Consider the following 19,221-nt stretch of genomic DNA (forward strand, 5'->3'; position numbering starts at 1 on the left):
CGGTCTAGGCGCTGCAATCATGAACCGTGCGGCTGGTCCCGCGGGAGGTTTGGGTCCTCCCTTGGGTATAGGTGTGTGTGTTTGTTCTTAGGATAATTTAGGTTAAGTAGTGTGTAAGCTTAGGGACTGATGACCTTGGCAGCTAAGTCCCATAAGATTTCACACACATTTGAACATTTGGAACTGCTACCAATGTATACAATACCAGAATGGGTGGCACTCATGTAGTAATTGCTGTAAAACAGCCTTCATTTAATTAATTTCATAATCAGTACTGCAAATAAGTACCACATTTGAGCACATACATCTCTCTAATGCACTGGTGTGAAGCTCAGCTGATCAGTGCAGCGCGAGAGTATTGTCAGCAGTGAATGAACTTCTCTCTCAATTTCTCCAAAGTGAACAGTGACTTGTAAGTGATTAGTGGTGCATGAATGTGGTTCACTTAGAATTTTGTGTGTTGTGAGGTGTAAAAGTATAGTAAATAGTGAAAAAAACACTAATATTCATAAGTTTTTTCTGCCCTATAAACAGAGGAAAACTGAAAATGAAAGTAAGGAATCACAAAATACTCTACTTACAATGAAATATTACTAGAAAAAGAGTATGTCAGATTCAAATATAACTCTTAAAAATCACATTAATTGTACTGATCGAGAATAAAGACCTAGCCAGTACCTCCATTGGCAACACAGTGCTTTGATGAAAAGGAATGTAGCCTCCTGGTCAGTATTTCCGATTTTGGAAGTTATGTTAAGGGGGTGAGGGGAAGCAGATTGATGAATCCTAAAGTATAATGTTTTGTTGGATCTAGGCCAAGAACCTGACAAAAAAAAGATCGCTAAAGAAGTAAGCTTTCAGCCAAAAGGCCTTCTTCTAAAGCAGACAACACCCACCCATTCATGCAAGGACAACTCACACACACACACACACACACACACACACACACACACGACCACTGACTCTGCCTGCCGAAGCCAGACTGGGAACAACTGTACAGGTGGGAAAAGCAGTCGGGGTGGTGGGGTGTAAGAAGGGGCTGGGTAGGGAAGGGAGGGATGGTAGGGTAGGGTAGGGCTGGGGCCTGATGAATTGCTGCTTGAGGGAGCATACAGCTGGAGTTGGTACAGGGAAGGGTCTGGGTGGATTAAGGACGGTGACTACAGTAGGTTTAGGCTGAGGGGGAGGGGGGTATGGGAATGTAGAGCGTATTCCAGGGAGAGTTCCCATCTAGCAATTCAGAAAAACTGGTGTTGGTAGGAAGAATCCAGATGGCAGAGACTGTGAAGGAGTCATTTAATTGAAGAGTGTTGTTTTGAGTAGTGTGGTCAGCAACTGGGTGGTCCAGCTGTCTCTTGACCACAGTTTGTTGGTGGCCACTCATGCAGACAGACAGTTTGTTGGTTGTCATGCCCATGTAGAATGCAGCACAGTGGTTGCAGTTGCAGTTTAGCTTGTATATCACATAACTGCTTTCACAGGTAGGCCTACAAACTTCCAGCATGCTCAAGTAGCTGTTCTAATTTTTTTCGGACAACAAGAGACAGTGTGGTATTGGGTTGCAAGGCACACACATTTCTCGATTCAGTTAACTTGCACGTTGTGTGTAGCCAATCATCTTCTCTGGCTAATCAGCTACGTCGATCTCTCACAAGCGTTTTCTCTGAAGATTATAGCTATTTAAGGGAATTTATTAAAATACTTCTCTATCCTTGAAATAATTTTGGTACTCGTAAAATACTTTTCAGTTCAATCACTTTATATTTTCTACTTTCACAGATAATAACTTCTGCATGCTTTTATGTTACTCATTTACACATATTCAAATAGCATATACACTCCTGGAAATGGAAAAAAGAACACATTGACACCGGTGTGTCAGACCCACCATACTTGCTCTGGACACTGCGAGAGGGCTGTTCAAGCAATGATCACACGCACGGCACAGCGGACACACCAGGAACCGCGGTGTTGGCCGTCGAATGGCGCTAGCTGCGCAGCATTTGTGCACCGCCGCCGTCAGTGTCAGCCAGTTTGCCGTGGCATATGGAGCTCCATCGCAGTCTTTAACACTGGTAGCATGCCGCGACAGCGTGGACGTGAACCGTATGTGCAGTTGACGGACTTTGAGTGAGGGCGTATAGTGGGCATGCGGGAGGCCGGGTGGACGTACCGCCGAATTGCTCAACACGTGGGGCGTGAGGACTCCACAGTACATCGATGTTGTCGCCAGTGGTCGGCACAAGGTGCACGTGCCCGTCGACCTGGGACCGGACCGCAGCGACGCACGGATGCACGCCAAGACCGTAGGATCCTACGCAGTGCCGTAGGGGACTGCACCGCCACTTCCCAGCAAATTAGGGACACTGTTGCTCCTGGGGTATCGGCGAGGACCATTTGCAACCGTCTCCATGAAGCTGGGCTACGGTCCCGCACACCGTTAGGCCGTTTTCCGCTCACGTCCCAACATCGTGCAGCCCGCCACCAGTGGTGTCGCGACAGGCGTGAATGGAGGGACGAATGGAGACGTGTCGTCTTCACCGATGAGAGTCGCTTCTGCCTTGGTGCCAATGATGGTCGTATGCGTGTTTGGCGCCATGCAGGTGAGCGCCACAATCAGGACTGCATACGACCGAGGCACACAGGGCCAACACCCGGCATCATGGTGTGGGGAGCGATCTCCTACACTGGCCGTACACCACTGGTGATCGTCGAGGGGACACTGAATAGTGCACGGTACATCCAAACCGTCATCGAACCCATCGTTCTACCATTCCTAGACCGGCAAGGGAACTTGCTGTTCCAACAGGACAATGCACGTCCGCATGTATCCCGTGCCACCCAACGTGCTCTAGAAGGTGTAAGTCAACTACCCTGGCCAGCAAGATCTCCGGATCTGTCCCCCATTGAGCATGTTTGGGACTGGATGAAGCGTCGTCTCACGCAGTCTGCACGTCCAGCACGAACGCTGGTCCAACTGAGGCGCCAGGTGGAAATGGCATGGCAAGCCGTTCCACAGAACTACATCCAGCATCTCTACGATCGCCTCCATGGGAGAATAGCAGCCTGCATTGCTGAGAAAGGTGGATATGCACTGTACTAGTGCCGACATTGTGCATGCTCTGTTGCCTGTGTCTATGTGCCTGTGGTTCTGTCAGTGTGATCATGTGATGTATCTGACCCCAGGAATGTGTCAATAAAGTTTCCCCTTCCTGGGACAATGAATTCACCGTGTTCTTATTTCAATTTCCAGGAGTGTATGTGTCTTGTTTCATTCATAGCCAAGACGTGAAGTAATTCAAAAGTCTCTAGCCTCAAGCAAGTCCAATACATGAATGTGCATAGCACTCTATATTCAACTGTTCTATAATCTTTTTTACCATCACCACAGACACTAACACATCAAAGAATATGACATAATTATTCATTGAGTTCTCCTCACGTCTTCTGTGGCACTGGCAGCAAACACTTGTCATCGTCAGTCACTCACCCCTCTTACAGTCTTCTAATAACAAACTTCCAACTTGCACATAGAAACAGGTGGATCAGTAGAAACGTTCTCACTCTCCCGCACTTGTACCTAAAGTATCGGGTGTTAGAGATGCCTGAAGGCTGAGTGTTTCTAGAATTTACACCAAAATTCTTGAGGCACTATACTGTGTCAGCAATTTCTGTTAATCAGTAAAATGAAAAACCATTCCAAAGTTGCAATTTTTTTTCACTAAATTTCTAGGCCAGGGACCCATTTTCAAGTCATTGTAACATGTGAAGACCATCTTCGGAATTTCTGCTTCTGAATATGTTACAATGGTTTGAAAATGGGTCTTGACCCAAAAATAGTCATTGAGTGAATAAAAAAAATAAAATTTGCAACTTTGGACTGGTTTTTTGTTGTACTGACTGGTAGTCCTGCCTTTGATGAGATAAGTGATGCTTGTGATCAGACTGGGGCAAGTGGTGGTCAGAGGACGTATGGGACAAGTCTTGCATCCAGATCTATTACAGTGATATGAGCCATGAAGCAAGGGGTTGGGAGCAGTGGTGAACTGTGGATGGACAAAGATATTGTTTGGGTTCAATGGGTGCCTGAATACCAATGTGGGAGGGGTGTTAAGGATAGTGGGTAGGACATTCCTCATTTCATGGCACAAGAGGTAGTAGAATCTCTGGTGGAGAATGTGATCCAGTTGCTCCAGTCCTGGGTAGTATTGAGTCATGAGAGGAATGCCCCTCTGTGACCAGACAGTGGGTTTTCGGTAGGTGGTGGATGACAGGAAAGGTAAGGCAGGGAGATCTGTTTCTGAACAAGGTTGGGAGGGTAACTTTGGTATGTAAAGGCCTCAAGAGACCCATGGTGTATTTTGAGAGGGACTGCTCATCACTACAGGTGCGACAACCATGGGTGGCTATGCTGACTGCAAGGGACTTCTTAGTATGTAATGGGTGGCAGCCATTGAAGTGGTGGTGTTTCTGGTGGTTGGTAGGTTTGATATGGGCGGAGATATTATAGGTGATTTCTTCAAAGGAGAAGTAATTGTAGGTGAGGATATAATTGGTCATGGTGACCAGGAAGGAGGTTGTAGGTTTGGGATCTGTGGGGCATTGGGAAAGGTAGTGTCCAATAGCAGCAAGGCCATGGGCCTTATGGATGTTAGTGTAAAGAGAGGTAGCATCAGTAGTGACAAGCAGAATATTGTGCAGTGAAGGAACAGGAACTAGGGAGAGTCAGTGGAGACAATGGTTGGTATTTTTTATATGGGAAGGTAGGTTGTGGGTAATTGGCTGAAGATATTGGGTCTATAAGAGCAGAGATTGTGTCAGTGGGGGCACAGTAACCGGACACAATGGGGCATCATATGTAGTTGGGTTTATTGACTTTAGGCAGCATTTAGAAGGTGAGAGTAGTAGGGGGTGAGGGGGGAGTGGGGGTAGATTCCAGAGAGAGCTGCTGGGGTGGGCCTAAGGATTTGAGGAGTGACTGGAAATCTTGCTGGTTTTCTGGAATAGGCTCACTGTAGTGGTGATTGTAGGTGGACGAATGTGACAGCTGGCAGGGAGGCCTTCTCACTGATGGAGCATTTGTCAGCAGGTCATTATAAGGTGTAGGTATCATCATCATCATCATCATCATCATTCCAAGTATTAGGCCTCATGTACTGTTACAATCTTTTCGAGAAGTTCTCCTGCCATCTTTTCCTTCGCCAACCTGGCAGTCATACACCTTTGGGGGTAAAAGTGTAGTGTCAGTTTTTTTTATCTTTTTTAAGCTCATTTTCTAGAGTTATTTTTCTGGTTCTTAATATGTGTCTTGTATTCCATTTTAAGTACCTTCAACACCTCTTCATTCCTCTGTGATCCCATTTGGTCCTTTTTGCATATTTTGGCTATATGTAGTTTACGCTTCACTGTCATCGCACATAACAAAAACAATTAATTGAAAGAAAAAGACCTACATAAAATAATGTAAATCATGGAAAAACATAAAACCTGGAAATGTAAAAACAGGTTTTATTATAGTTATACTGGTAACTTGTTTAAGACACTGAAGAGGTACTAAAAGTGCAATGTAGAAACAAATAGGAGAACTTATGAACACATAACTATGTCCTTAAAGTTTCTAAATCACATGTATGGGAAAATGTTTTGCCCCCCACTGACATGAAAATCTGTGGATGCTTCTGATACTTGCTGCTCTAACTCAGAGTAAATTGCATTATATAATTATACATTTTCTCCACTTCCACTAGTCAGTAGTTATGAGCCATGTTGTGATGGTACTGTGACTGTGAAAAACATTTGTTCATGAATGTGAGAGTTCAAAGAATGCAGAGCATCATGTAATGAAAAGTAAAAGCAGTCATAACCAGGAACCAAGACATGAATAACAACCACAGAGAGCAAGCAGACTTGATACAATCGTTTCTCAGCTCAAAGAATAGTTCCTCCTACTTGGCATAGATCTGGAAAGTTGTCTGGAGTATAACTAGTTGACAGGACAGGTCATCAGTAATGGCTACACTGAAGTAAAATGTCACCAAACATAATCTGAAGTCACTGTCTGCACAATGATGTAACTCTCTTCAGTCAGTGCAGCTAATAGCTGGACCAAATTTTATTTATTTATGCGTTGGCCTTTGGTTGCACCCGTGTAGCCTGCCTAAACATACATGGTGAATAATACAAAAAAATCAGAACTAAATTAAGTCTGATTTGAAGAAGGGTGAATGGTGACTTACTCCCTCAACATACTTCCTGTTATTGTCATGCAGAACATAATGCTTCAACAGAGTGCCGCAAGTGCACCTCAATTTCAGGCAAGGTTCTTCAACTCTCCAAACATTTTCCCTTACTTCTTGGCCTCTTTTTCCACTGTCCTCCATGATGCCCTTGATGCCTTTTCCTTTTACCCTGTGGGTTCCAGCAGAGAGCATCCTGGCTTTTTTGAATTGTTTGTCCTATTTACTTCCACTTCCTTCTATTCATTTTGATGGTGGTAGGTTCTTATTTCATTCAATGCGAAAGGTCTTTTGCATATATTACATTTGGCCAAAAGATTTTAAGGATTGTCGTAAGACATTGTGGAATGCTTGCAAACTCATGATTGTAGAGGTAACCTTTCAAGTTTCACATCTGTACAGTTGCACTGCTTTCACCTTCACCTCCACCTTAGAATGAACGTGAAAGCAGTGCAGATGTACAGATGTGAAACTTGGAAAGTTACCTCTACAATCATGAGTTTGCAAGCATTCCATAATGTCTTACGACAATCCTTAAGATCTTTAAGCCAAATGGGATATACGAAAAAGACCTTTTGTATTGAATGAAAGAAGAACCTACCACCATCAAAATGAATAGAAGGAAGTGAAAGTGAATAGGACACACAATTCAAAAAAGCCAGGATTCTCTCTGCTGGGACCCACAGGGTAAAAGGCCCAGTTGTCTTTCAGAATTTTCTGACATCAGGAGCTGCTCCTACATCTACAGTAACTAGGGTGAGTCTTACTATATTCCAAAAGCAGCACAATTATCCATTCTGAAGCTTGACATGTTAAGAATATGGAAGAATTTAGAATGTAAGGGGGAAAACCCCACCTAGGCTTCTTAATAAATTAAGGCTAGCAGAAATTTTACAACTGCTGAAAGGTGACAATCTGCCCCCCCCCCCCCCCTCTCAAAACAGGAACAGACTACATATTGCCCTGTAGTTATTATAGTGGAGCTCTCACTAGCTGTACAGTTGTCTGCCTCTGTGCTGTGCAGTCTTCTTCAGTGAGCTAATGTTCATAGAGCTGTTCGTAATTTTCTTTTTGTGATATTGTTCAATAGTATCTGAAAGTCACCAGAATTAGTTTTTGTTTTCTTCTTTAGCAGCTAGACATCGAAGTGATTGAGTTTGCTGCATGTAGACACCAAATGAATTGGCCTCTGTCTGAAAACAACTAGAAGTTGCATTGGCCGAGATCAACAGGCTTCAGGGTGCTGCTGCAAACTGCAGTGACTTTGGGACACCAGTGGTGGAAACTGTGACACCTCTGGTGCCATTATGCTCTCCTTGCAACTGTGATGACTCAGCACCTTCAGATGCACAGCGTCTGATTGGTTTGTCCTCACTGGAGAGTGGCGTATGGTGGTGGATTCACTTATCTCTGGGATGAAGGCAAATGTGAGAACTAGTCGGCTGCCTATCCACTAACACCTTAGCAGCAGGTACAAGTTTCTGCCTGGTGTGCAAAACATATTAGAACCAGTGTGGGAACCCTGATCTGTTGCATCAGTGACCGATCTTCCTCCTAAGTTTGGAGACAATCATAGAGGTTTGGTTTGTTGGTCATTGGGAGCTCCAAAATTAGATGAGTAAGGGAGCCCCTCAAAGAAATAGCAAGCAGGCTGGGAAAGAATGCCTGTATGAACTTGGTATGCTTACTGTAAGGAGGCCAAGCCAGCACTTGTTGAATGACTGCAAATCCAAAACACACTACTCTATTCATAAAGGCATGGGAAGAGGATATCAAAAGCCATGTACAGATGTGGATATCTACAGATATATTTGCAGATACCCACTGTAATATTGAATTTGCAGATAAAAGCCTGCACTGATAATATCCACATGTCTGTCTGTGGATATCTGCAATAACAATTAATTACTTAGTGATTGAAAGTTAAAGTATAGTGTCAGCATTGTGATTTTTGCCAGTTTTTCCTATACAAATAATAGAAAATAGTGATAATTATTGTTTAAGTCATTATTATCCATTCAGGACTGAATGCCACTATATTGGCTTGAATGTGCAGTTTCCTGAAGAGGATAGACGTGTTGCTGACATCAGCAAAAAGGGTTAAAGGTGATGAAGTGACAATCTTCCCAGTTTTCTGCACTGTTAACACGCATGCTGCTTGGATGTTATGAGCAGCTGCCTTACCTCCGAGTCATTCCTATTTCGTTTCTGTTAACAAAGACTACTTATGTAACTACCAAACACTGCTACAAATCAACATGAAGGCTATTCTAAGCCACTCTGATCATTGAAATCTTCATTTCCTGTTCTGACTTCTGTTTTGTGTATTATATGCAATGTAAAAATGTTCTTTATAAACTTAGTGAATCAATCAATATTTCTCTTAAATATATTTACAAGTACAGAATGCAACAATTGTTACATTAAAAAGTAAAACATTTAACATTATGGTCAGTTAATGTACATTTCATGAACAAACTATATGCCTAACATTTAGCAATGTGCAAGATCTGGTAACTTTAAGACTACTTCAGTTGACTTCCCATTGCTGCAGAAAATTTCACAAAAGCCATTTCAGTATTTATGGCAGAAGGGAATAGCAGTGATCATGATGGATATCTACATTCCTATTCCGTGGAATGAAAATTTTGGGCCCAACTTCATCAGGCAAAACTTCAGGCCAGGTGCAGGTCTACTGTCTGAACTCAAGCATACTAATTGGGTTAAAGTGGTTTACAATATTTTAATATGTGTGAATTACAAATTTGTGAATGGGGTGCATGTGCGCATGTCATTTTTCTTATCTGCACAGACCTCTGGGGATGTAATTCTGAAATGTACTGGGGAGCCCAAATCTATGAATTTGGACCTCAATGCAGCTAATAAGGATGCTTGCATGGGAAATAATATGGCACAATGTTCTCTCGCAGCCTGTTACCTCCATGGTAAGGAACAGAAATATATGTCAAGGGAAGAGGCGTGTCAGGAAGTGATGACGATAAGTTGCAGTTGGTGAAGAGCAAATCAGTTTCTTCCTAATTAAGTCTGAAATGTTAAAGTATTGTGCAAGGCAGTACTCTCAATTGCTTATTTTTTCAACCTTATTTTCATTTATTCATGGTTGATATATATGGATGTTACTTTTAAAATTGTTTTTTACAGGATATGATACAAGAGGCATTTACTACTGCTAAAGGTATATACAATACTGTGTATAATGTCATCGGTTTGGGATATCAGACACCAGAGGCGCTGTATGAAGAGAAGCACTACCGATCTGTTGGCTACATGAGGCCGCTGAGCATATGGGGTATGCAGCACGCATGGGAACAAAGAAAGAATAAACTGACTTCAAAATATTGAGTTCTCTGCACGGGAAAGAAAATAATTTTGCTAACACTGTGCACCTTGATGAAGTGACTATAAACAGTAGCTAGTTATGTGGCTTTACACAGTGTCTGTCTTTTCACTTTTCACATTCAGATAACTTTGACTTTTGATACCAACCTACTGCCACATCAATTTCATATTTCTCTATAGAATATGTTCGCTAAATATGAATGTTCGCTAAATATGAATGTTCAACATAAATATTTAAAAAATGTCTATTAATGTTCCAAATACTCAACTATTAAGCTAAAGAAACTGATTCAGTGCGATTCTTTGAATGAATGCAGATTTGTTAAGATATTGTTATACTTTGTGTTATTGAGAAGTGCAGTTAATGTACATGTTTCTCGTATATCTTAATTGTTAAAAAATACCATATTTTTATGAAACTATGTGAAAAAATAAATTTTTATTATTTTTATTATTTTATGTGCATTTCAAAACATTAATTCACTCTGTTCATTATGAATTTTGTAGTAAAGTACCATTTTCCCCCTCATCTTGGAGGCCTGCACCTGTTTTCTCTCTCTTTACCAAGTGTAGCTTTCATCATATCCTTGAGACTCCCCCTTCCTGCAAAGCCTGCATGTATGTACTCCATATGTAATGTTTGATGACTAACCTAATCAAGGAAGAACCTCTTGTAAGAAAACTTACAAAATACTAGCCAACAGAAAGCCACTGGTCAGATTTCAGTGTCCATATTTTGCCCATTGAGCTATCAGTAAGGAAGAAAGGAGACACAGTGTTCCAGTTTTGATAAAATCTGTACCCTGTTGTAGAGAATACTTTGAAAATCACTATGAACTGTTGTCCTCCTCCATCATATGTGAAATTTTGATTCTAGTTCACATCACAAATACCGCATAACTGTCTATTGGGAACTTCCTCCACTCTTCTGCTTCATTGAGAACATTGTCATTTTCTAGTATTCAACATTTCCTCAGCATTCCCATTTCTTTTCTGTTTTTCATCTATTAAAGTCTTATTTTTCCTCACGGTTTCTCAGTTCCTTCAATACTGCCCTCTCCCTGCCTAGGTGAAGTGGCTTTCAGTGGTGAAAACTAGCAGCTATGTTGCTCTTTTGCTGCTTTCCCTTTAAGTAGTTTATAATTTTTATTTTGGTAAGTAGCATCAACGAGGAGACATTAGCTAAATTTGCCATATGGTGATGTGGGTGAACAACAGGGTAAATATTAATAAAGCTTTTGTTTCGCAATTGAAAAATGACATAGTTTCATATTGTATTACACATTTATTGTACACATGAACATATATTACATTAAAACAATAACAAAGTCTTCGGAAAGGAGATGAGACTGATTGTCAGCTCAACATTAGTGGGGAGATCAGTAAGTTCTGCCATTAGATAAGACTGTCTTCCCTGGTAACTCTGATTCTCTTGTATAGTACAATCATTCTCCTGATCCTGCTGTCTGCACTAGGTCAGTACATGATTTTGCCTTGGTCGACCTGAAAATAAAGTAGCATTGAAGCAAATAATGAAAATATCTGAATAATAATAACTACAACAACTCAGATTGATAGTAAAATTCAAATCAATTATCAACAAGTTGATAATTTATGTGGAACAGTCACATGATATTATCAGTTTCAAAGATATTGTAAGCTGTCCATCCATCCTAACAAATATGATGTTGATTTGGAAGTCTTTTTTTCTAGGTTGATGATGCCAAATTATTGCAAGTCTGGCCTCTTAGGAAACTCACTTTCATATAAGTTAATTTATATCCATTTTTTGATTTGCAATAATTAATGCAAGCTTCTGTGCAGCAAATAATCTGCATAAAAAAGATTACACAAGTTCAATTACTTTCTGATAAGAAACTCTGTTCAAACTCTTCGCAACACTATTAGGAAAAAAATACAAATGTGTTGGATTCACTCTTAGATTTATTTACCATTTTTTCTTACAATTATGTGCCTCATTTCTGTAAATGATATGAAGGTATGAAAAATATAAATCTGTACCATTATTGGGGTTCCACATAAAAATATAGAACTTTATTAGTGATTGCACAGGCCACTTTACAAGTTGTTTATGGGGATATACCTCCCACTGTAGGGTCCTGCCAATAAGAATACTGTGGTGCTGAAACTTATTTGATAATAATTAGCCTCTGGCTTTGAGTGCCTGTTGTGTCTCCGTCATATGACAAACATTGGTGCATCTCTTCACTATTGTGAAAGTGTCTCCAATAATTTTCTATAGCAATGTTGTATTTTGGTTGGAAGGGGTTACATATTTGTAAATATTTGCATGGAGCTGTTCTTTCTCTGACTTTTTTGAAAGCTATAACCTTTCAAAAGCCAGAGCTACTACACCATATTGTCATTAGCAATATCCTGTGTGTTGTTTATGGATGTAAACTTTGTCTTTTTACTGGCATATTTTGTTCCTTCAAAGTTAGTCGTTTTGCCGTTGTAATTGTGGGTGTAGAATGCTGCAATTTGCTTCCTGGTGAAATGTGTGAACAAGCTGAAAAGTGGAATGCAAGCTTGGCAGTACTTGCTCAGGGATTTCTCATCAGACAAATAACAGTTATACTGGTGTTTGTTATATGTGTACTTTGGTGAGGCAGTTAGTTGCCTTACACTTCTGTGAAACCACATATCATTAACCAAAATGTAAACGGTCTACAGAGATCAGAGCACATGTGTACTTTGGGAGTAAAAAGAACAGCGTGCATGCTGCTTCGTACATCAGCCAGTTAAGAGAACTGTTGAATGTTGCGGTGTTAGCGATAGTATGGTGAAATGAATTTCAAGAGAATATTAAAGAACTTAGTCTTATTGCACATAGAAAGAGTTCTCCTGCAATATTTAATCTCCAAATATAGTAAATACATTTTTTCCAATTACTTTCCCTACCTGTTTGCTCTGTCTTGAAGGCTGTCATTTTCACATCCTTTTAAGAAACACTCTCAGTCATGATTTATTGTTGTAATTATTTCCTATCCTTTTTATAGTTTTCTCATGAGAAACTCTTGCCTCTTTTTGCCCAATCATTACTCTTCCTTAGCTCTTACCATAGAAATTTTTACATTTTTTTTTCAGTTTTTCTGATCTTTTTTCTGCCAGTCTTCTTTCTATTCTCCTCTACCCCCCCCCCCCCCCCCCTTCCCTGCCTGATTCTTTTTTACCACTTCAAACCATGTTCTGCCTAAATTAAGGTCCCACATTCTGTTTTGTGAAACCCGCCTATCCCTTCTAGGTGTAATCTCATTTTTTCACCAGCTCATTTTACAGTTTTACACGTGCCAGGTTACTCTTTGACGTATATGCCGACTCCATTAGACGTCTCTCCTTTTATAAAATCCTGCAGTTATCAACCTGTCACATTTCCTCAGGTGGTATAATGTGCCAAGCGACTACAAACTGTGACAACAGGTCAGACTTCACATTAAAAAGCTATCCTACCTTCTACTAAACTACCTTAACATTGGTATCTCCATAGCTGCCCCACTTCAGCTCCCAAATGTCATCAACCATCATTCCTCTTGTACAAATGTTGCTTGCCCAACCTTCTTAACATCTCCCAGCTTTCACTACTGCCTCCCAGCACTTCCTGAATTATCTGTGTTATCCAAGGATCTCACTTTCAGCCCTAAACCTGCATTTATCATGCTGCTCTGGTGAAGGACCTACTTTCCTTCACATGTAATGTCAACTGGAAATAGCACTTCACAACCCGACCCCAAAACATTTTCCAACAGCGAATCTGATATTAAACCCTGCCTTGAAAAGTTCCAACCAAGACACCAGCTTGATTCACCACCACTACCTCAAAATCACAAGCTTTCCAAGAATTCCTAATATACATCCTTGCTTCACCACCCTTTCTCGGGTCCCTAACCTGTCCTCTGCAGAATTCTAGGTTCTTTGTTCTCTGACAATTGATAACTCCATCATTATCCTCCTGGTGAACAAGGAATCTATGGCTGTGGTACTTGACCTATGGAAGTATTAAGCGAGGGTGAATGCCAGCTTCCTGGCATTTCTGCAAGACAGCATCTGGCATCAAAATCCCATCCCTATAGTACAAATTGACCTACGGTCCCCTTAAAGCTCAGGTTTCTCAGAAGGACTAACACCTCAATCCATAGAACTCCTTTCCCTATCCAAACCATGGTCTCCCACCTTCTACCTTCTTCCACAAACCCAGTCACCCTGGCCATTCTGTAGTTGCTGATTTCAATGCACCCACTGAATATCTGTTGATAAACACCTGCAAACTATAGTACAAAGACTAACTTCGTATACTGGAGACACCAATTATTTTGCTGCATCATCTGAAATGAGTGCCCATCACCACTGACACCACCTCCTTCTATACCAGCGTTGACCATGTATATGCTCGGCCTACTGCTGAACATTACCTCAAACAGTGCCCATCTGATTGCAAACCTATGACGTCCTTCCTGCTCACCATAATCAACTTTATACTTATGAAACAACTACTTTATCTTTGAGGGATATACATACAAACAGATCAGTAGCACAGCCATGGGAACCATGACGACTCCCTCCTGGGCGCCATATGTCTTCAGCCCCTGATTTGGTTCAGATACATTGATGACAACTTTGCCATATGGACTCGTTGTGAGGGCGATCAGATGAATTTTTTGGGTTCTCTAAATTCATTCTCCCAATGAAATTTTACAAGGTCCTATTCCAAATCTTGTACTACATTTCTTGATGTTGCCCTCATCCTCACTGAGGGTCAGCTCTGTCTCCAAGAAACAACTTATGAGCATACCTCTTTGTCACTCACTACTATCCTAGTCTTGAATGTATTAATTGGTTACTTTGTGATGGTTATGCCATACTAAAATCATGCCCAGAAATGACATCCATTGTCTCTGACATTTTGCCCACCACCACAACCACCACCAGAGTAGCTCTTTTCTGCCCCCCCCCCCCCCCCCCAATCTCTGCAATACTTTGCTCCTTCTGCCCCTATTTCTCTACCCTATGGCTCCTACCTCTCTGATCTTCCCCACTGTAAAGATTATTGCCCTATGCACCTTCCTACTATCACCAGCACCAGCCCAGTAAGTGGTAAAACTAGTGTCAAAGGGAGAGGCCACTTGTGAAACAACCCATGTTGTGTACCAGCTGTTTTGTAAACACTGTTCAGTCTTCTACTACCACCGTGTTATGAGAATGAATGGGCATAGTCTGAGGGTGTACTGGTAATACACAATGTCCCATTGGAGAGTACACTCTAGAATGTGATAGTCATGACAGTGGTGCATGTTTCACCAACATGTGATATGGATTCTGTTCTGTCTCCTGACACCACCTTCTCAAAACTTGACCAAAGGGAACTGGCATTACAACTTTCCACCCTTATTTACTCGTGTATGATGATTTTTTTTCCCCATGATCTGTCTCTTGCTTGTTACCCTATCTTTTAACTGTAAGCTCATAGATTTTCAAATCTTATCCAGAGCAGGCACAAACAGTCTGTCATCGCATTCAGTAGGTCTTCCCTGACCCGGAGCTCTGGCGACTTTTCCATAGCTCTCCACATTTCCTAAAGTCTCAACAATCCTTTCCCTCATCCCCTTCCTTTCTTCAACCCTTCTGCCAGGAAAGAGGAGCCACTGTCTCCAGAAGCTCGCATGTCTTCACCTCTTGGTGAATAGATTTTTTTTATCTATCCATATTTCATTTTCAAACAAGAGTTCTGGCAGACAACAGAAGTCTGAAATGAATAAATTTGAACAACGGATTACAAGAATGATAACCTGCAACTTCTAGGTAGAAAATCAGCTTCCTACAGTAACAGCCAAATTGGCAAATTTGATAACTGATGTTGAACACTGTACTAATATGAGTGAAATAACTTCTTAGCATTTTGTTCAGAAATTATGCCTTATATAAAAAAAAATTCCATAGAAAGTGTATGAAAATGGAAAATAACTGAGTAGTTGGAAAGTGAGATAAGGACTTGGGAGAAGTAAGGGCCTTGTAAAATACTGGATGCCTACTGACTTTGATGCTACTTGTTTGAGAAAATTAGCCAGCGCAGCCATTGCCCAACAGATGGCTGAACGTAGTACATTCTGCAAGGAGAGTTCTCTCGTGTGTCACATTAGATAGAGGACTCACTCACAGGAAATGTTGCATGAACATAAAACAAAGCAGCCTCTAGAAACCTCACTGTGAGCAAATTAGCAGGCACTACTTGGGGTGCACAGCCCAGGATAGTAAGGACTACAGCTTAAGACTTGGGCTACAGAGTACACTTGTCTTGGGTCATATAACAGCAGTTCATATACCTTCACTCACAACGCACTCGATTTCAGTGTGGGTGTCCATACATTTCACAGGCCTGCTTACAGAGCCCACTTGGGTCAGCCTCCTGGTGAGCTGCTAAAGAAACAGCAGTATTAAAGTGATTGCAAACGAGTGCTCGGCCTATTCTTTACATTGTATTATTGTTGTTCAGTCAGTGTGTTCAGCGCTATACACATCCTGTATCTTACATGTTGCTCTATAAGGTACTACATTCCATACAGTGTGTTTGTTCTTCCTATAACACCAGCCATGCCAAGCAAGTGGACATACTGCTCAGTGAATAATGCCACATCATTGTAAGCTGTTTGAGACCAGCACTGACTAACAAGCTGTACTACCTAGTTGGTATGATGCCCCCTAGCATCAGACATGAAGTGGCAGCCAAAATGGAGAAACTACATGTACATGTACTGTTACCTACTTGTTGGATATCAGCCAGCCTGCCACCATCTTATATTGAGGAGTTCCTTGTACACAACAGAAAATCTCACTAATACACCACAACAAATTCGAGAAGGAACATGGCAAGGAAAAACTGTCCATCTCCGATATGAGTATGTACAAGGGCACACTCAAAAGTAATGCCTCCAAATTTTTTTATGTAAAAACTCTTAAAACTTTTTATTTAAAACAAATTTTATTAACCTTCTGCATCTTTATTATTCATGTCCACATATTTACTTGTCAACATAGTCACTCTGGTGACGAATACATTTCTCCCAATAAGAAACCAGTTTTTCTTGATACTGTCATTGTAGAATGTTTGAATTTGTTGACAGATCTGCAACCTCACCTCTGCTTGCATTGCTTCATCCCTATCAAAGTCAAGTCTTCAAAGGTATTCTTTAAGTTTTGGAAGCAGATGAAAATTGGATGGGGCCAAGTCAGGATTGTATGGAGGACGGTCAATGACTGTGAGCGCAAGGTATAGGATTGTTGCAGATCTCACAGCACTTGTGTGGTCTGGCACTTTTATGCTGGAGGAGCTGGTGGTCCATGTGTGGACAAACTCTTTGAATTCGAAACTCAGTTACAGCACACTCTTTCTTACGCACCGACGTAGTTATGTTACACATCACATCACATTACATGCTACCATTCGGAGGCCTCTAGTGGCAGAGAGTTGCAGACCTGTAGACATTAGGAATAAATGTGTAGAATATTATCATCATTTGTTTTGTTTAATAACCTTTAAGGGTTTTCACATGAAAAATTCATATGCATTACTTTCCAGCATGCCTTCATACCATGGGAACAATGTTCCCCGGGTCACACAGAGGAATGGAACATAGGGAGATCTCTGAACAGGCTATGTTCCAGAGTTGCAAGAACCAGAAGCAACATGAACAGATGGGGATATCAGATGAACTGGTGCTATATCACTGTGGACAAGAGCACTTAATAAAGTGGGAGCTATGTACTAGACATGGACAGCTTTTAGTGCAAAACTTCTTAGTCCTATAATTTTACATATTACTTCTTTGTTTACTTAAGTTCGGTGTTTTACAAATTTTGTTTTACAAATTTCAATCATTGTTTGTTGTTATATGCCGTGCTTTATACTTCTGATACAATTAAATAAAATATTGGATGGACTATTTGTTGTGTTGTTGAGACTTGGTTTGGCAGGAACCATTCCAGGAAGTTGGATGGTCAAGATAGAAAATGTATATAACTATAACAGAGGAAGAGTTCAAGAGTGGAATGGCTGGAAAGAAAATTATTATGTCCACACTGGGAAGAAAACTGGTTTCTGCAAAATGATGGCTTATGTTTTATTGGGCAAAAAGGTGGTGCAAATTAACATTGTAAGATGAATGTTACACTATGAAGACTGGTTCACGAGTGTTCTTGAAAAGTTATCCAGTTGTTATAAATCGGGCTCCATGTCACACAGTGAGATATTGATATCATGAACTGTATCTTTGAAATAACAGGAGGATTCTATTAACAAATAAATGGAAAATAACAACATAGCATTTTTGTAGAGTGGCACATCAGCGGAGAAATATAATTGCTCTTCAACAGTGGGAAGCAAGAAGGTGCTTAAAACATCAATGTACACCTGTGCTGTGATACTGCCACACAGAACAACAAGGTGTTTATATTATGGTGCAAGTCCCCTGCGTGAAAAACATAACCACATCATAACACCACCGCCTCTGAATTTTACAGTTGGCACTACACATGCTGGCAGATATGTTCACCGGGCATTCGGCATACCCACACCCTGCCATCAGATCGCCACATTGTGTACCATGATTCGTCCCTCCACACAATGTTTTTCCACTGTTCAATCATCCAATGTTGGTGTCCAGATACACCAAGCAAGGTGTCGTTTGGCATTTACCAGTGTGATGTGTGGCTTATGAACAGCTGCTCAACCATGGAATCCAAGTTTTCTCACCTCCCGCCTAATTGTCATAGTACTTGCAGTGGATGCTGATGCAGTTTGGAGTTCTTGTGTGATGGTCTAATAGATGTCTGACTATTACACATTACGAGCCTCTTCAACTGTCGGCGGTCTCCGTCAGTCAACAGACGAGGTCGGCCTGTACACTTTTGTGCTGTACAGGTCCCTTCAGGTTTCCACTTCACTATCACATCGGAAACTGAGGACCTAGGGGTGTTTAGGAGTGTGGAAATCTTGTGCACAGACATACAACACAAGTGACACCATATCACCTGACCGCATTCGAAGCCCATGAGTTCTGTGGAGCGTCCCATTCTGCTCTCTCACACTGTCTATTGACTACTGTGGTCGCTGATATGGAGTACCTGGCAGTAGGTGGCAGCACAATGCACCTAATATGAAAATGTACGTTATTAGGGGTGTCCAGATACTCCTGATCACATAGTGTGTGTGTGTGTGTGTGTGTGGTTCCATTGTCACAAGTAATGTAATCTTAGAAATAAAACCGAAGGATACATACTCCACATACAATCTTACTTACATTTCTTTTGTGCGAACCCTCCTGCAGATGTGCAGTGCAACTGTCCCAGTCTTGATTTTTTTGAAAAGTGCTACTGCCTCGGAATGTGTGAGATCATGACACACTTGTCCATTAACAGCAAGAACTTCATCACCTGTTGGAAAACAATTAATTTTTCAAATAAAATCTTGTCCACAATGGCTATAATTATAAAATAAGGGTTTACCTAAAACTGAATACATACTGTATGTAAGCAGGAGTAGAAAGCATTGCCCGTGGGGGATACAATGGAGTGGATGTTGGTGGAAAGATGGAGATAGATTGCTGAGGGAACA

At 41.2% G+C, this 19,221-nt stretch overlaps 2 protein-coding genes across 4 annotated transcripts in view; one reads left to right on the top strand and one right to left on the bottom strand.

Annotated features, from left to right (window-relative positions):
* LOC124798257 (non-lysosomal glucosylceramidase) overlaps positions 1-10,050 on the top strand; it is a 257,460-nt gene extending 247,410 nt beyond the window's left edge. The window contains exon 16 of the mRNA XM_047261576.1: positions 9,399-10,050. Within this exon, the coding sequence (XP_047117532.1) occupies positions 9,399-9,599 (201 nt within the window). The 3' untranslated portion in view covers positions 9,600-10,050. The remainder of the gene's footprint in view (positions 1-9,398) is intronic.
* An 808-nt stretch (positions 10,051-10,858) lies between these two features.
* LOC124798137 overlaps positions 10,859-19,221 on the bottom strand; it is a 643,772-nt gene continuing 635,409 nt past the window's right edge. For all 3 annotated transcript variants that reach the window (XM_047261409.1, XM_047261410.1, XM_047261411.1), the window contains 2 exons: positions 18,908-19,040; positions 10,859-11,099 (listed from right to left, as the gene is read on the bottom strand). In XM_047261409.1, the coding sequence (XP_047117365.1) occupies positions 11,042-11,099; positions 18,908-19,040 (191 nt within the window). In that variant the 3' untranslated portion in view covers positions 10,859-11,041. The remainder of the gene's footprint in view (positions 11,100-18,907; positions 19,041-19,221) is intronic.

This window comes from Schistocerca piceifrons, chromosome 5, assembly GCF_021461385.2.
Source record: "Schistocerca piceifrons isolate TAMUIC-IGC-003096 chromosome 5, iqSchPice1.1, whole genome shotgun sequence".
In the NCBI taxonomy this organism is placed as follows: domain Eukaryota; kingdom Metazoa; phylum Arthropoda; class Insecta; order Orthoptera; family Acrididae; genus Schistocerca; species Schistocerca piceifrons.